The 18,614-nt window shown below is 42.0% G+C and overlaps 1 protein-coding gene across 4 annotated transcripts in view; it reads left to right on the top strand.

Annotated features, from left to right (window-relative positions):
• STIM1 (stromal interaction molecule 1) overlaps nucleotides 1-18,614 on the top strand; it is a 186,763-nt gene that overhangs the window by 119,821 nt on the left and 48,328 nt on the right. For all 4 annotated transcript variants that reach the window (XM_034995408.1, XM_034995409.1, XM_034995410.1 and 1 more), the window contains exon 3: nucleotides 11,842-11,956. In XM_034995408.1, the coding sequence (XP_034851299.1) occupies nucleotides 11,842-11,956 (115 nt within the window). The remainder of the gene's footprint in view (nucleotides 1-11,841; nucleotides 11,957-18,614) is intronic.

Raw genomic sequence — 18,614 nt, 5'->3', positions numbered from 1 at the left:
CAAGGGATCTGTCTTATTCACTGCTAAATCCCTAGCCACCTAGAATAGTGCTTGGCTCAGTGTTGGTATTCAGTAAATATTGTTAAGTGAATGAGTGAATCTATTTAAAAAGGAGCAGGTTTATTTTTTCATGTGGATTCAAATGACTATCTAGGGTCATTTACTAGCTTTGAGAACTCCCTTTAGTATTTTTTTTTTTTTAAGGTTTTATTTATTCACTTGACAGAGAGAGAGAGAGACAGCTAGAGAGGGAACACAAGCAGGGGGAGTGGGAGAGGGAGAAGCAGGCTTCCCGCCGAGCAGGGAGCCCGATGCGGGACTCAATCCAGGACCCTGGGATCATGACCTGAGCCGAAGGCAGACGCTCAACCATCTGAACCACCCAGGCGCCCCCTTTAGTATTTTTTGTAAGGTGTGTCAGCTAGCAATGAATTTTCTCAGTGTTTGTTTATCTGGAAGTCTCTTTATTTTGCCTTCACCTTTTTTTTTTTTTTAAAGATTTTATTTATTTATTTGAGAGAGAGAATGAGATAAGGAGAGAGAGCATGAGAGGGGGGAGGGTCAGAGGGAGAAGCAGACTCCCTGCTGAGCAGGGAGCCCGATGCGGGACTCGATCCCAGGACTCCAGGATCATGACCTGAGTTGAAGGCAGTCGCTTAACCAACTGAGCCACCCAGGCGCCCCTGCCTTCACCTTTGAAAGATAGTTTTGCTGGCTATAAGATTCTTGGTTGACAGTTCTTTCTTTTAGCACTTTGAACATGTCATCCCCCTGCCTTTGGCATCCATTGTTTTTGATGAGAAGGTAGCTGTTTTAATTTTATTGAGTTTACTTTGTATGTGACAAATCATTTTTCTCTTGTTGCTTTCAAGATTTTCTTCTTGCTTTTGGCTTTCAGTATTTTCTGTGATGTGCCTCTGGATCCTTTTGCATTTATCCTATCCTCTTTGGAGTCTGTTGAGCTTTCTGAATAATGTTTTTGAATAAAGTTGGGAATTTCCCAGCCATTGTGTCTTTGAATATATTTTTCTGTTCCTTTCTCTTTATTGTCTTTTTTTGATTCCCCCTTTATGCATATGTGTTTAATGGTGTGCCACATTTCTCTGAGACGATTCATTTTCCTTCATTCTTTTTTCTCTCTATTTTTGGGATTGTGTAATCTCTTTCAGTCTCTCTTCGGGTTTGCCAATTCTGTTTTCTGCTGGTTCAGCTCTCCTGTTTGAGCCTCTGTCCTATAATTTTCATCTTAGTTATTGTACTTTTCAATTTCACAACATCTATTTGGTTCTTTTTGGTAATTTATATTTATTGATTTTTTTTTTAATTTGATATAGAGAGACACAGTGAGAGAGGGAACACAGGCAGGGCAGTGGGAGAGGGAGAAGCAGGCTTCCCGCTGAGCAGAGAGCCTGATAAGGGGCTTGATCCCAGGACCCTGGGATCATGACCTGAGCTGAAGGCAGACGCTTAACGACTGAGCCACCCAGGCACCCCTTTATTGATATTTTTTATTTGATGTGACTTTGTCATCACACATTCCTTTAGTATTTGAACATATTTATAATGGCTACTTTTAAGTCTTTTTCTATTAAATCTGAAACTTGGTTACTCTCATGGTTTCCTTTGCTTGTGTTTTTTTCTGCTGTATGGGTCATATTTGCCTCTTAATCTGTATGCCTTGTATATTTTTGTTGGGAACTGGTTGTTTCTGATAGTATATTGTAGCAACTCTGGGAACTGGTTCAACCCCCTCTGGGGCTTATTATTATTTGCTTATTTGTTTGGTGGCTGGCAAGATCTTGTTAGTGGTCCATTCCCACCCATCCTCTACAGTATGAAGCCTCTCATGTTTCTCCTCAGAGGGTAGAGCTTTGGATATGTCCACAGTCACCTTTGGATGACAATGGTTTGGGTAGGGCCCTCATTGAATCTTTTTTCCTGGCCACATTTAGCTGTTAAGCTTAGTTGTTGTCTGATTACTCTATTGTTTTCAACGTGTGCTGGGACATAACTTTACTCCACAGATGGATCCAGTCATATTGGGGCTCCTCTGAAAGAATAGTTCCTGAGATAAGTGAGGTTTGTTCTTACCCCAGGAGGGCTCTTCCCAGCTCTTTCTCCAGTTCTCACCAGCAAATTCTCCAGCCTACAGTTAACCTCTATCTCTAATGAATCCACCAATCTCCTAAATGCCTTTTACCACTACCCTCAACTGTTTTTGAGAATGCCCTTGGTCTTGAACTCCTTCACAGTCTGTTGCAAATAAAATAATTTCCTTTAGGAAGAGGTTAGAAACTCTGTGTAAAGCCTGCTCTCCACCCCAGGCAAAATCTCTGAGCCATGGTTCTGGAGCTGGAGGTGGGGATAATGATGTGCTTCTCTTTGAGTGATACCCCACTTTAGGAGCTGAGCACTCCGTGGAGGTGTGGCAGTAGCTTCAGGCTGTCTTGGCTTGCCTCTCCCAAAGTATAATTGCTGTCTTATAAGCCAGGGCAATGGCAGTCAGGGCCCCAGGATCCTCAGTGGCTTTGCGTCCAAGGTGAAGTCCCTGCTTCGTAAGTGGGGGCTGGGTGGAAGAAGGGAGGCCCGTTTCTTGGCTGGACTCACCTAGAACTTAGCCTAAGCAAGAGTAACTGGGGGCAGCATGAGAAATGCTGATATCCTGCTTCTCTCAGGCAGATAGCCCTCCAGCTGGGAGCTTGGGATCAGAGAACCCAGTGTTCTTGGCGGCACCAGTCTGGAGTGGAGTTCCTGTCTTACTGATTTGGAAGTGGGGAGAGAGAGAGGGAGCAGGTGTTAATTCAGGTACTACAGATTCTCACAGTTCTTACTGAGTTTTAGTAGATATTCTTGGGCAAAATTTTCTTCATTTGGTGTATGCTCTAGGACCATTTCCAGAAACTTTAAACGGTTGCTTTAAAAAAATAATTTTGCCAGTTTCACTGGATAGTGGATCCATGGAGCTTCTCATGCTATCAAGCCAGAAGTCCCCTCTAATTCATCAATTTTCTAAAACATCCTTACCCACAACGCATTCTGTCCAGTGCTGTGTATTCATTCTCTGAAAGATGTGATAGTTTTGACCCCAATTAAGAAGATGATCCCTTTTCTCTGGGGAAATATTTTGAAATTAGTGACCTATTTCTATCCTCTTTTCCTAAGACAAAGATTCCCCAGCCAGTAGTCCTTGGCTAGCTTATGTACTTTGGTCCTGAAAGTTTGAAAGACAAGAGATGTCAGAGTTTCCCAGTCTTTGCCATTCTGGCCAGTTACCTAGAAGGCTGGAACTTGAGATGCTACCTTTAGGATTTATCTCTGTCATGTGCCCAGTTCATGATCTGACAACATCTTAAGGATGATTCCATGGCAAGGACTCGATCCCAGAGGGATTCTCTGTACCTGCGTATGTGCTGGGTGCTGAATGCTAGGTGCTGGATATATAGGAGAAAAAGGGAAGGCAGGAGGGCATAGCGGCTGCCTTGGAAGAAGTTCCTCTAGTGGTGGAAATAGCCATGTCAACGGGTGAGGATATTACGGGAGGATGAGTGAATGCTGTGAGGGAGTCACAGAAGAGGAAGACCTGTTAGTTTTACCCATGCACAGAGTTGCTGACATGTAATTTGGGTCTGAAGAGATGACTAGAATGACCAGGAGAAGAAGTAGAGTGTTTGGGTGAGGGAATAGCATGTGCAAAGACGTTAGACTGGTGAAGAGCTTGGTGCTTTCAGAGATTTTCAAGTAATTCATTATCACAGCAGATGGGAGGAAGTGGCAGTTGAAGTCAGGTAGGGTGCTGCATAAGGTTGTGAAATTTTGGTTTTAATTGGAGTTAACGCTTTTTTGAAAGTAAGAATCATAGAGGAGGACAGAACAGACCTTCAAGGTCAGTGGATTACAAGTGCCTTGTCTTAATTTTCTCTATTGCTGATCTCTTGGCACATGGCCTTCATATAGCAAGCACTTAGGACATATCTATCTTTTACCTCCCCTGTGGGTCTTCTTTACATGTGAGAGATCAGCATCACTGTAATAGTGAGCTCCAGGACTGCACATTCTTAATATCTTTATATTCTTCATACAATACATGAAATATATTCATATTTAGGAGAGCTTCACTCACACACATAGGGGAGCTTATTTTGTGCCAGGGACTATTCTAAGTACTTCATGAATACCCTCAACCTGAGGGTTTTATGAAGTTTTGTACTACTGTTATCTCCATTTTAGAAATGATGTGCATGATGCACTGAAAGTAAGTGCTAGAACAGGGATTCAAACCCAGGCAGCCTGGCTCCAGAATCAGGCTCTAAACCATCATGCTACACCAAATCCAAGCCAGTGTAACTGCCTGGCCCCTAGCTGAATATCTTTATTTTACATTGGCTGACAATTTGGGGACCTTTTTCTTCCTTTTGTGTAGGGGAGATAAGATGCATTGACTAGTTATGGTAAGCTAAGCACCCTGCTGGGTGTTGTAGGGTGAGAGACATTCATTCAGTTATTTAATAACCACATATCCTGCTCTGTGCCAGACCTGTGCTTGGAGGTGGGCTTATGGAGCTAAATTAATTATTTGTTTAGGTGTTCCAGAGAATTTGTAAGACACAGGTTAGAGATAAATGACAAATAAAATATGGTTTCTATATTTGAGTTGCTTAGGGATAGTAAAGGGGTGGTGATGCAATAGTAATTATAGTGTACTGTCATAAATGTATACCCTGAGAACTAAGAGAATAAATGGAAAAGGGCAATTAACTTGCTTGGGAGAGGTCTGGAAAACTTCACAGAGGCAGTGACTTTTTCTCTAGCAGATAAAGAGAAGGAGAAAACATTTTAAATGGAGCACATTGTATAAACACTTAGAGGTATAACGAGCAATCGTTTTTTCAAGGAGCCTGAGTGGCTTGATGTATATAGAGCAAATGTTGGCAAACATTTTCTTTTCTTTAAAAAAAAATTTTTTTTTTAAAGATTTTATTTATTTATTTGAGAGAGAGAGAGAGCACCAGTTGGGGGAGAGGCAGACAGAAGGGGAGCCCGATGTGGGGCTCGATCCCAGGACCCTGGGATCATGACCTGAGCCAAAGGCAGACGCTTAACCAACTGAGCCACCCAGGTGCCCCAAACATGTTCTATAAAGGGCCATATAGTCAATATCTTAGGCTTTGTTGGCCATATAATCTTTGTTACAACAACTTGACTCTGCCTTTATAACATGAAAGCAGCTATAGGCAGTACCTAAATGAATGACTGTGGCTATGTCTCAATAAAGCTTTATTTATAAAAAGAAGCAGCAAGTTGGATTTGGCTCATGGTCATAGTTTCTTGGCCCCTGGTCTGGACTATAGTTGTCTGGTAAGGAGGGAAAATGGCTGCCTGGTAAGTTAGTCTATGACCAGATTGTAAATGGCCTTGAATAGGAGGCCAAGAAGCTAGGGCATTATTCTGTAGGTAATGAGGAGGCATGAGATTTTAAGTAGGTGCACTGGTGTAGTTTACAGATTTGTACTTTACAAAGGTCATTCTGGTGACTAATGTGGTAGATGGACTGGCAGAAGTGGGACTAGATGTACAAAGGTGAGTGAGAAATGACTGTCCTCTCTGTGCCCTCAGCAATAGCTTCTGATCTCACTGGGGACAGATACTTCACCTATGAGACATCCAAGTCCCAGCACTTTGTACAGATGGCATTTAGAGCTATTATAGCTAAAATGTGGGTCCTTGTTAGATGTCGAAGAGGTGCACAAGAGTTGGGAAGCGTCTTAGATGTGGGACATGTATCTTGTGGGTTCTAAAGAGTGTGTATGTGTGAGGAGGGGGCTAAGTGGGAGTGGAGGTGCTGTGGGTTGGTTTGGGAGACATGGAAGGTGAGCAGTTGGGAACACAGTTGGAAATGGGAGGGAGGAGTAATTGGTTCTAAGGAGATAGCCAGGAGCTCTGCCCGGATCCCTGCACCCAAAGGTGTGCTCCTCCTCTTCCAGCTTTACATCCGTGAATTCTGTTCACCGCTGAAGCTGGCTGCGCCTGTTTTGTTGGGGGCTCTAGAGAGATGTTTCCCGTCCATCTGTTCTCACCCACATCTCCTCACTACTGCTTCACTTGGGGTGGGGGTGGGGTTGAATTCTTTGCACCACCGCCAGGGAGATCACTTTTCTGAGCTCATAGAGCTAAACATACCTCGTGACAGCTGGTCCCGGCTCTTCAGAGAGCTCTTGAGCTGTGGCTCCAGCCAGTGCTGCATTCCCCGTGGTAAGGCGAGACGTTTAGGGAGCCTTCTTAGACCTTCCTGAGAGAAGAGCTACTTGTTCTCAGTCTGAAATAGTAAATCTTTGTTGTGGGAGCCAAAAGTCGCCTCTTTGGTTTGGTTTGGGTTTTGCTTTTTGTTGCTTTTAAACTTTGTCTTAAATCAGACGTTAGCTATTAGCTGGATGTAGGGCAGAGTTCAGTGATATGTGGCAGAGCCTACCTCAGGTACATTGGACGTCAGAGTTCAAGTTCGGTGCAGCATTCTTGTCTGCTGTGTTTATGGCTGGATCACTGGGACCTCCATGAAAGCCTTTATGGTTTGGCAGGGGAGATAGTAACACTGGTGAGGGCGTACACGGCCCAGAAGAGCCTCCTTTGATGAAGAAGCTTTTTCTCTTACTTTCATATCCTTCCTTATCTCACCCGCCTGCCAATAATAATGACGACTAACATTTGAGTTGTGCTTTACAACGTAACAGAGTGCTTCTGTGTGCATCAGGAATCACAAGCTCTCTGCTCCCAGACCAGAGAGCACATGCCTCTTCAGAAGGGGGCAGCTGATGCTCAGCTCTGGCACATTGTTGCCGGTCCTTCTGCAAAGCCAGGAGTGGTGCCCTGGGGGTGGGGGTGGAGGCCTCCTGACCTCCGCCAGCACCCCCCCCCCCACCAAGCGGCTCCAGATGACAACATGTACATCATGTCCTTTGATATGGACAATTGACTTTTTTTTTCTTAGCTTTAAGTAAAATGTGAATAAAAGCATCTTCAGAAAATGTTGCATTTTGAAGTTAATTTGTAATGGACAACCTATATAAAAATAATGAGCTTGCCATGCCAACACCAGCTCTTGACAAGTCCCTGAGCCACCATTTCCCTTGCAATTGAATTGCAGCCCTTAAGCCCTTAAGATCTAGGAGTTCAGTGTCTAGATCTTTAGATTTTTTTTTTTTTTTTTAAAGATAGCCTGGGGGTGCCTGGCTGGCTCATTCGGTGGAGCATGGGACTCTTGATCTTGGGGTTGTGAGTTCATGTTGGGTGTAGAGATTACTTAAAATTAAAATCTTAAAAAAAATAAAAAAAAATAAAGATAGCCTGAAAAGCTGGACTTTCTTGGTATGAAATCTGATTTTTAAATATGGGTTCCGTTTAGAAAATGCTCTGTGGGCCCTTAAAAGATAGGTGCAAAGGCAGCTTTTGACTTCTGCAAGCATGTCTCATTTACTCCTTAGCACGCTTAGATGAGAGGGATGCCTAGTTCTCATTCTGATGGGGAAACTGGGTCAGAGAGGCCAAATCACTTGCCCAGAAGTCACACAGGAAGGAAGGGGTCTGTTTCTATAGGTTGTGCACTCTTTCTATTTATAGTATACTGCCTTTCCTCCTCTTAAGGTCTGATTGGTGCATCCCATGTCTTTGTTCTCTAAAGAGGTTCCCTTCAGCTTCAGGCCCTTCCTTCAGGTAGAGCTTCTGTCAGCCCACATTCCTCATTTGGCACCATCTTCTTGCTGGCCTTGTTTTCTGATCCCACTCCTTCTTTGCATGGTTTATGGGGCACCGATGGACCCTGGATGTGAGCCCCATGCAGGTCCTCCTTGTACTTTCTTCCCATGAGCTTCTCTGTCCTCTGTATACCTCAGTGATCAGACTTGGCTATAAAAAGCAGTCTATTTCTTATTGGTTCCCGATCAGCAGCTGGTATGTGTCATCAGATGGTTTCCTAAAGCTAGCTGGGAATGGCAGAAAATCCCCTCTCTTGGAGATTTTGGCATTTCTGCTCCTAAGGCCTGCATATGATGTGTGTTTCTCTAGTCTTAGGTTAAGAGGGTCTGGGTTAGAGCCCAAGAGGGCCAACACAGGGCATACCCCATATCTGTCATCTGGGGGTTACAGATTTGATCTCTCTAAAATATTTGCAAATCCTGACAACTTTTCGTTACGTCCACACTACTACCTCATTTCAAGCTAGATTATTGTAGTAGCCACGTGACTTGTTCCTCTGCACTCGCCCTTGCCCTCCTATAGTCTGCTCTCCCACACAGCATTTAGAACAGTCTTTTATTTTTTTAATTTAATTTTTATTTTTTTATTATGTTCAATTAGCCAAACATATAGTAAGTACATCATTAGTTTTTGATGTAGTGTTCAACGAGTCATTAGTTGTGTATAACACCCAGTACTCATTACGACACGTGCCCTCGTTAATACCCATTAGAACAGTCTTTAAAAAAATATAAATGTAGGGGCACGTGGGTGGTGCAGTTGGTTAAGCATTGGACTCTTGGTTTTGGCTCAGATGGTGATCTCATGGTTGTGGGATTGAGCCCCGAGTTGGGCTCCGTGCTCAGCAGGGAGTCTGCTTGAGATTCTCTCCCTCACCCTCTGCCCCCCTCCCCCCCAACTCGTGCGCACGCACTGTCTCTCTCTCTGGAATAAATAAATAAATCTTAATATATATATGTGTATATATACATATATATATACACACATGCACATTTATATATATATATAAATGTGATCATGTTGCATCTCTGTCAAATTCCTCCAACAGCTTCCCTCTCAGAGTCGAAGTCCAAGTCCTTATAATGGTCTACAAGGGCTTATGATCTGGACCCCTGGTTCTTCCCTAGTTCATGTCCCACTAGTCACCACCTCTCATTTCTCTTCAGCCACACTGGCCCCCTTGCTATTCCTTGAACATACTGAGCATGTTCTTTCCTCAGGGCCTTTGCATTTGCCATTCCCTGTGCTTCAGATACTCTTCTCCCAGTTATTCTGCTTGCCTTTCTAACATCTCCTTCAGATATATGCTTGAAAGTTACCTTCTTAACGAGACCTTCCTTGACTTGTCTAAAATGACAGACCATGAATACCACTACTCTTGGCATTTCCTATTCCTCTTTCTTGCTTTATAGGAATTATTGTCTCTCTCACCCTAAGAGGATGTTAGCTCAATGACGGTAAAGATTTGTATCTGTTTTGTTTATTACTTACTGCATTTCTAGTGCCTGGAACTATGCCCGGTACTTAGAAATTTTACATCTGTTGACTAAATGAATGAATGAATTTCTGTCCCCAGACTGGCTATGTCAGACTGCTTGTGACTCTGTCTTCCCTGAGATGTCCCTGTGTCTGCTGTCTAAGGTCTAGTGATCTCATCACTTAGGTGTCCAGGGAGAGCAATCAGACTCTCAATAAATTAACAAAATTGTCCTAAAATTAATTTTGAAAAATCAACAGCTGAGACTGACAAGAAATATTCTGAAATATAAGAGCCATGGGAAGAGGGGGTCCAGGCATTAGAAATTATTATTGAAGTATAAAATAAAATAAAAGGCATAATAAAATAGTCAACCGCTATTACAAAAATAGAAATATCATTTAGTGCAAAAGAATGCGGAGCCTAGAAATGTACTCGAGTATACATAAGGACTTAATTTATTACTAAATAGCATTTTTCAAAATGAATAAAAGATAATTTAATGAATGGGGTTGGGATAACAGGGTGGCAACTTGGGAAAAAGTGTTAAAACTCACAACTTACAGCATAAAATGAATTGAAGGTCAGATGGCCTAAAAGGCTGACTTAAAAAAATCAAAAAATACTTTTATCAGTTTCGTTTTTCTAAGAATCGACAAAATCTCTTTGCTCTGGGCTCTTTACCACGTCACCTGTGTAATCCTTATTAAAAATAAATTCTCGGGGCACCTGGGTGGCTCAGTCGTTAAGCGTCTGCCTTGGGCTCAGGTCATGATCCCAGGGTCCTGGGATCCAGCCCTGCATCGGGCTTCCTGCTCAGCGGGAAGCCTGCTTCTCCCTCTCCCACTTGCCCTGCTTGTGTTCCCTCTCTCGCTGTGTCTCTCTGTCATATAAATAAATAAAATCTTTAAAAATAAATAAATAAATAAAATATAAAATAAAAAAAAAAAAAATTCTCTTGGGATGCCTGGTTGGCTCAGTTGGTTAAGCGTCTGCCTTTGGCTCAGGTCATGATCCCAGGGTCCTGGGATCGAGCCCCGCATCAGGCTTTCTTTCTTCCTTTTTTTTTTTTTTAAAGATTTTATTTATTTATTTGACAGAGAGAGAGAGAGAGCACAAGCAGGGGGAGCAGCAAGCAGAGGGAGAGGGAGAAGCAGGCTCCCTGCGATGGAGCAGGGAGCCCGACGCGGGGCTCGATCCCAGGACCCTGGGATCATGACCTGAGCCGAAGGCAGACGCTTAACTGACAGAGCCACCCAGGTGCCCCATCCACATCAGGCTTTCTGCTCAGTGGAGAGCCTGCTTCTCCCCCTCCCTCTGCCTGTTGCTCCCCCTGCTTGTGCACGCATGCACTCTCTTCCTCTTTCTCTATCTCAAAGAAATAAATAAAATCTAAAAAAAAATTTCTAAAAGCTTTGATTTCTTTTGCTTTTCTTTTTTCTTGTAAGAGTATATTATGAAAAGAAATACCAATAATTAAAGGACAGCATCTACAGTGCTGGGGAAAAATTTGGACAATAAAGTGAGATCTCTTGGGTTGGAATACAAATCCATCACTTGCCAGCTGTAACCTTGAGGAAATGTTTGAGTTATCTAATGCTGTATAACAAACTTCCCCAAAACTCAATGGCTTAAAACAGCAACAACATTTCTTTTGTCATTTACCTGCAACCAGGGCATGGCTCAGCAGGGACAGCTCATCTGTGTCCACTTGAGATCAGATGCAGTGACTCAGAAGCTGGGGACTGGAATCACCTGAAGCCTCAGTCACTCACATGTCTGACTCCTGGGCTGTGGAGACAAACAGCTGCGGCTGCTCAGACATCTCTCTATATTTCTATATGGTCTTTCCACATGATCTCTCCAGAATGGTGGCTTTTGGGTAGCCAGGCTCCATATATGTTGTTCAGGACTCTCAAGGCATGTGTCCCAAAAGGGAGAGAGCCAGGTGGACTCTGTATTGCCTTTTCTCACCTAGCCTTGGAGTCATTTGACATTACTGCTGCCACATTCTGTTTGTTAGAAGATGAGTCACTCATGTCAGCCTATATTCAGGGGGAGGGGAATTCACCTTTTGTGGGAGGATTGTCATAGAATTGTGGACACATTTTAAAACCATCATAACAAGTAATTTAATCTCTCAATTTAATGTGATTTGGGGCAAGTTGCATTATCTTAGAGTATTACTGTTCTCGTTTGTAAAATAGGTGTGATAATTCATTGGTTGTAGAGGATTAGATGAAAAAGTATTGTAGAAGTTCTTGGAATATTGCTTAGTGTATAAACAAGTGATCGCAAATTGTTAATTCTTTTTCCCCATCCTTCTTCCTTCTTCTAGCTGATTGAATTCTGGTTAACTATTATTTAGTATCTATCCATAATTAGAAAAATATGAGGGAGGACTTACTCATTTTTTTCAAGTGAAACATACAACAAAAAAGAAGAGGCAGTGTAGTTGGTAACTAGGACATATGCACTTGGAAAGACAGATAAGTGGTGTGATACACATGTACGTTGGGTGGATGGAGTGTGCTGTGGAAAGCTGGATGGCCTGCATGGAGATCTTGGTGGGCTGGCTCCTAGGTATCTCTTGTGACTTGTGTGCTTTTCCCTTGCAGTTCCTGAGGGAAGACCTCAATTACCATGACCCGACAGTGAAACACAGCACCTTCCATGGTGAGGATAAGCTCATCAGTGTGGAGGACCTGTGGAAGGCATGGAAGTCTTCAGAAGGTAATAGGCAGCTTGGTTGTCAATCTTAGTTGCTGGAAGGTTTAGAGAAGACAGATGAAGATGGGCAGCAACTTGGCCTTAAAAGTACATGAGTATAAAGTGCTTTGTAAAGAGCAAATTATTAAAATGGTTCTACATATAGTCACTGAATAAGACTGAATCTAGTCACTGCTGAGAGTGGGGGAAGATGCCCCAAATAGATTGGAGCTGCTCCTCACTGGAATTCTAATTGAATTCCATCATGTCCCTCCCCATCTCTAGCACCCACCCCACTTCCTGCTGCTTCTCCAGAGATAGGGAGCTCGTTGGCCTTTTGAGGCAGCCCCTTCCTTCCACAGCTCCCCACTTGGTCTCAGCTCTGCTGAGACCTAGGTGATTCAAAGATTGGCTGGAAGTAAGATGGAGTCTCCCCTGAGCCTTCTCTTTTCCAGGTTAAATAGCCAGGTTCTTTGAAGGAAACATGTTTTCTCAGCCTCCTCCTCATCTTGGTTTCCTGCCTGTGAACACTTTTGTTAATGTCTTAGATCATAGCTCCTAGAGTCGGATGCAGACCCCTAGGTGTGGTTTGACCAGCTCAGAGTTGACCAGGACTGTCAACTTCTTAGTTCTGGACCCTGTGTGCGCCTGATTAGATACTGGAGTCTTCAGCAGGCATGTCATTCTGTGGCCTCATGTTGAACTTATTAAATAAAAACTTTAGTTATTTCTTATACATAAAACTGTTAAACCATGACTACCATTTTTTTTTTTTTTTTCCTGGAGCATTTGCTTCAGAGCTCTGAGTGAAAGAGCATATCTAACCTTGTGAAGCTTGACAGGGAAGGGAAAAACAGCACTTTAGCCTCCTCTCCATCTCTATATGTGGCTGGAGTGTCCTTTGATACTAACAAGATTGGAAGCAGTCTATTTGCAGGGTCTCATAGGGTAGGTCTTGATGCTAAGAAGGGTTAAACTTCAGTGACCACCAGGGCCCCTGCTTTTGCAGATGAGGAGCCTTAGGCCCAGATTTATAAAGCGATTTTTTCGTTTTCACACACTTAGTAAATAGTAGAGCCAGGATTTAGACCTGGACCTTCCTCTCGCTGGGCCAATGCTTTTCCATGCCATCTCGGTTGAAAGCACTGGTCTGGTGGTAGAGAAAACCAGTTTTGGTAGGAAATGAGGCAGTGTCTATTTTTGTTTTAATCTTGCCTGGGATTATAGAATTTTAGATCTGGAAGGGATCATGTATAATGTACGTGGGGAACATGAGATTCGAAGCAAGAAGACCTGGATTCTAGTCCTGATACTTCTTGTTCACTCTGTGTTTTTATCAGTTTAGAAGAAGCCTAAGTGAGCTCTACAGACCGCTTTCTGGAAATCGTTAGGAGCCGAGTTCCTTGTGGGGGCTTTGTTTAATAGCTCCTGAGCAGCTCTGGCTGTCTGCTGTTGCGAGATCAAGCAGTGAAATGATCTTTGGAATTATACCGGCACTGCCAGGAAAAATCTTCTATTAGTACTGTTTAATTTTAGTTTTCTCCTTTTTTCTGTAACAACATGAGGACATGGCGCCTGGGTTTGAAGACTGGGTTTCATAAGTGGGAATTTGGAATGAACAATGGCAGGGAGAGCATTCCTGGCCTTCTCTGAAAGCTCTCACAGAAGTAGCTGGGAAGGGAAAGTGACCAAGAGAGGGCAGAAACAGAGGGATGAAATCATAATACTAAAAAGCAGCCAAGACAATTTTCTGGTAAGAACTTTATTCCTGGACTCAGCAACTATTTGGAACACTTCCAAGTATGTTCTAAATGACACGAAGATGGAAGACAATGGAGTGAGTTTTGAGGGGTTGGTTCCCATTACCGATGAGCGGAGAAACATTCCAGCGCACTGGGAGGTAGCCCATAGCTAAGCCGAGAGGTGACATGTATGTATCATTTTAGGATTTGCTCACCAAGTGTCATGCCTGGTGACTCGACAAGCTAAAAGTAAGGATCTTCGTGTGTACTATTCCTCCTAACAATTTGCTTCGTTATTTACAACAAGGCCCCTAATCTCTGGAGTGATGATTCCCAGAGCTGCAAAACGCATGTGATATTCTGGCGCTGGCACAAGCTGGCTGGCCTGAGTTTTGCTAGATGAGATAGATATCAGCAGTGCTCATTTGTGTGCAGAACATAAGCTGGCTAGTGTCAGTACCATCTACAGGATTAGTGTGGTTAACATTTTCTGACTGATGGTGGGAGCCAGTGTTTTCTCAGTGTTACTTAGATTTTAACAGAAAAGCCTGATAATTGCTACATTAGCCAGTTCTAGACTTCAGTAATCAAAACAACAAGAACTAAAAAACTGACTTTAACATTTACATAGTATTTGATATATGCTAGCCACTGTTCTGAGAGATTTATGGATATTAACTCGTTTGTTTTGCACAAAAACCCTTTGAAGTCGAAATACCATGATTGTCTCCATTTACAGATGAGGAATATGAGGCAGAGAGAGTGTTTCATGAAATAATGCAATGCGATTCTGTCACTGACTGCCCAGTTAGTGCAGGCTTCACAGGTTAAGGGCAAAGTCCCCAAGAGGACTGCTGTCACTTCAGACACTGACCAGCCATAAACTTTGGGTGTTTCCACCCACCTGTGCTCTGACCGACTGGCTGCAAATCATGGGTTCCCACTATCCCCTCAGTTTGACAATTTGCTAAATGACTCACAGAACTCAGGAAAGTGCTGTACTTATGATTACCATTTTACTATAATGGATAAAAGTTAGGGCCAGACAAAAGAAGAGACCAATAGGGCGAGGTCTAGGAGGGTCCTGAATTTGGAGCTTCTGTCTCTTCCCTTCATGGAATCAGGACTTACCACGCTCCCAGCACATTAATCACGAGTATGTTTGCTGACTGGAAAGCTCATCTGAGCCTCAGTGTCCAGAGTTTTTATTGAGGTCCTATTTCATAGACATGATTGATTGAATCACTGGCTCCATGATGGCACTCATTCTGCACCCCCTTTTCCTTTCTGAAGGTTGGGCTAATATCTCCTGGCCCAAAGGCCCAATCCCCTAGTCACCTGGTTGGTCTTTCTGGTCACTAGCCCCCATCCAGAGTCATTAGCTCAAACTCAAGTGTGATCCAAGGGCTCCACCATGAATAACAGAGATATTCCTATCACCAGGGAAATTGACCTGAAGACAAAGACCACTGAATTCTTTGTTATACAAAATTAAGTAAGAAAGAGTCGAACAAACTGGGCTGAGGAAGGATCAAGAACAAGGGAAACTCCAGGGATCCCAGCAGCAGGGACTAGGGGGTTGGCCTTTTCTAATTAGCTACTCTTAGATGTCTCTGCTTCATTCATTTTTTATCTAACTAAGTATCTTTGCTCAACGGTCAGATATGGTGGAGAGAGAATCAGATTGGCATAGTTTGGATCACAGACTTATTATGTAGGGTAGAGGTAGTGAGAGAATATGTATGGGGCTTGGTGGGGGGCTGCGGCAATTTCCAATCCCTCTAAGAGGAAGGGGGGCTGGCAGTTCTTTAAAGGAAGGTAGGCCGGGTAGATTTTGTAGAATCTTTGAGAAACATAATTATTGTTTGCATATTTGAACCAGTAGAAACAGTAACAGTGCCCTTAGAGGATGGTGGGAGGCACTGACCTAAGAGGATTCTCCTCTAAAACACGGTTTCTATTCTTCTAAACAAAGTGCATCATTACTATTTTTTCTCCCCTTTCCTGGACATGTGATTTCAAAAGATGCTATCAGGCAAACAAAGTAATAATTTCTTTCCCCATTTGTATGGATCAAAACCATCTTAAACTATCAACTTTGATTCTAACTAAATAATATGATTCCAGCTAAAAGCAAAAGAACCCAATATTCTAGTGTAACTTTGAACTTTGCCTTGAGAAAATATTTATTTTCTACTGGAAGTAATTTGGAAATAATTCCAAATAATAATTTGGAAATAATGAAATAAACTCAACAGATCTCCAGTTCTGTCTGTGCTATTCTTTGTAGGATGGGATTTTTCATAGGAGGCAGTTGGAGAAATATTGGCAAACTGGGAGGCTTTTAGAGAGAAACCCTGCAGAACTGGCCTTTCTCCGTTGGCATAACCCAGCAGGGGCAGGTGGCATTGGACTTCTGTCTAAACCATTTCAGAAGTCAGATCAGTATAAAAGAGCAGGCATCCCCTTTTTGCTTTTACATAAACCCAGTGAGAGGTGTTTATCCTCTTGTTTTAGTTACATAAAAATTACTTTGCTAAGTGAATCTTTAAGCCATTGAGTTAAAATACCTCAGCCATTGTTGCTACATTTTAGGGGAGAAAGATATCATTGACTTTTTCTTTATCTTTGTCTTGGATTCTTTTAGATCCCTTTTTTCCAACAAAAACAACAACAGCAACAGCAACAAAACCCAACTAGCATCAATGCAGTGATTTAACACTGCAATCATTTTTGGTTTATATTAAATAGCTACTTATATTAAATAAAGGTCTTACTTGAATCCACATTTAATAAAGGAAACTGAGCATCTCTCACCTCTTTCTGTTACCAAGTCCTAAGGATTCTACCTCTCTTCTATATTTTATGTGCATCTCCTATGATATTGCCTTAGCTCAACTTCATCTTTTTGAAAGATTTATTCAGTTGTACTTGATAATACAATCAGGTGTAAATATTGAAAGTGTATAATTTTTTTGAGTTTTGACACATGAATACAAATGGATATCCTTTATGAGATACATGTTTTGCAAAGATTTTCTTCCAGTCTGTGGCTTATCATTCTTTTGAAGAACGGTAAGTTTCAATTTTTCTGAAGGCCAGTTTTTCAATTTGTGCTTTTGTGGATCATTCTTTGGTGTCATATGTAAGAAATATTTCCCTAACCCAAGGTTACACAAGGATTTTCTCCCATGTTCCCCTCTAGAAGTTTTATAGTTGTAGGTTTTATGTTTAGGCCTCTGATCTGTTCTGTATTCGTGTATGTTAGTGTTAAGTATGGATCCGAGATCTTTTTTGTGCTCACGGATGTCTCAATTGTTCTAGAACCATTTGTTGAAAATTCTGTCCTTTCTCCACTGCTAAAAATCAATTGGTATTAAGGAGGGCACGTATTGCATGGAGCACTGGGTGTTATACACAAACAGTGAATCGTGGAACACTACATCAAAAACTAATGGTGTACTGTATGGTGACTAACATAACATAATAAAAATAAATAAATAAATTATCCATATAAGTATGGGTTTATTTCTGGACTTTACATTCTGATCCACTGATCTATTTGTTCTTATTGTCAATACCGTGCTATCTTGATTACAACAGTCTTACAATAACCTTTTAGTCAGATAGTGTTCGCCTTCCAACTTGGTTTCCCTTTTTCCAACTTGTTTTGGCTGTTTGTTTGTGAACCAACTTGTCAATTTCTACAAAAAAGCCTGATAGGATTTTGATTGGCATTACACTGAATCTGTAGCTCAGTTTGACAGAACTGACATCTTCCCAATATTGAGTTCTCTGATCCATGAACAAGGTACATCTTTCTATTTATTTAGGAGACATACTTTCTCTTGGTAGTATTTTGTAGTTTTCAGTGTACAGGTCTTTCATATATTTTGTCAGATTTATCTCTATTTCATAGATTTTGGGTTATTGTAAATAGTATTTTTTAAATTGTGGTAAGATATGTAAAAATTTGATTTTTATATATTGATCCTTGTATTCTGCAACCTTGCAATAAACTCACTTATTAGTGAGATACCATCAGAGTTTCAACTGAGATAATCAAATCTTCTAATAAAGAAAGCTTTATTATTTTATTTTCCAATCTGGATGTCTTTAAAGACTTTTTCTTGTGGCGGTATCTGGCTGGTTCAGTTGGTAGAGTGCAACTCTTGATCTCGGGGTTGTGGGTTTGGGCTCCATGTTGGGTGTAGAGATTACTTAAATAAATAAGGTCTTTTTTTTTTAAGGTTTTATTTATTCTTTTGAGGGGGGGAGTACAAGCAGGGGGAGCAGCAGAGGGAAAGGGAGAAGCAGGCTCTCTGCTGAGCAGGGAGCCCGATGTGGGGCTCGATCCCAGTACCCTGGGATCATGACCTGAGCTGAAGGCAGATGCCCAACCAACTGAGCCACCCAGGTGCCCCAATAAATAAGGTCTTTTAAAAAAAATCCTTCTTCTTGTCTGATTGCCCTGGTTAGTATCTCCAGTACAGTCTTGAAAGGAAGTGGTAACAATAGGCATCTTCGTCTTGTTTCTGATCTCAGGAGGAAAACATTCAGTCTTTCACCATTAAATATAACATTAGCTGTGGGGATTTTTTTGCAAAAGTCTTTTGTTAAATTGAAGAAGTGATTTTCTATTACTGATTTGCTGAGAGCTTTTATCAGGAATGGATGTTGGATTTTATCAAATGAATTTTCTGTGTCTGTTGAGATGATTGCCTGGTTTTTCTATTTTTATTTGCTAAGATGGTGAATTACATTGATTATTTTTATTTTTTAAAATATTTTATTTATTTATTTGACAGAGAGAGACACAGCGAGAGAGGGAACACAAGCAGGGGGAGTGGGAGAGGGAGAAGCAGGCTTCCCGCCAAGCAGGAGCCCGATGTGGGGCTCGATCCCAGGACCCTGGGACCATGACCCGAGCTCAAGGCAGA

The sequence above is a fragment of the Mirounga leonina genome, unplaced genomic scaffold, assembly GCF_011800145.1.
Source record: "Mirounga leonina isolate KUSES-001 unplaced genomic scaffold, KU_Mleo_1.0 Mir_92, whole genome shotgun sequence".
Taxonomy (NCBI): domain Eukaryota; kingdom Metazoa; phylum Chordata; class Mammalia; order Carnivora; family Phocidae; genus Mirounga; species Mirounga leonina.
This window is presented reverse-complemented; position numbering and strand designations above follow the sequence as displayed.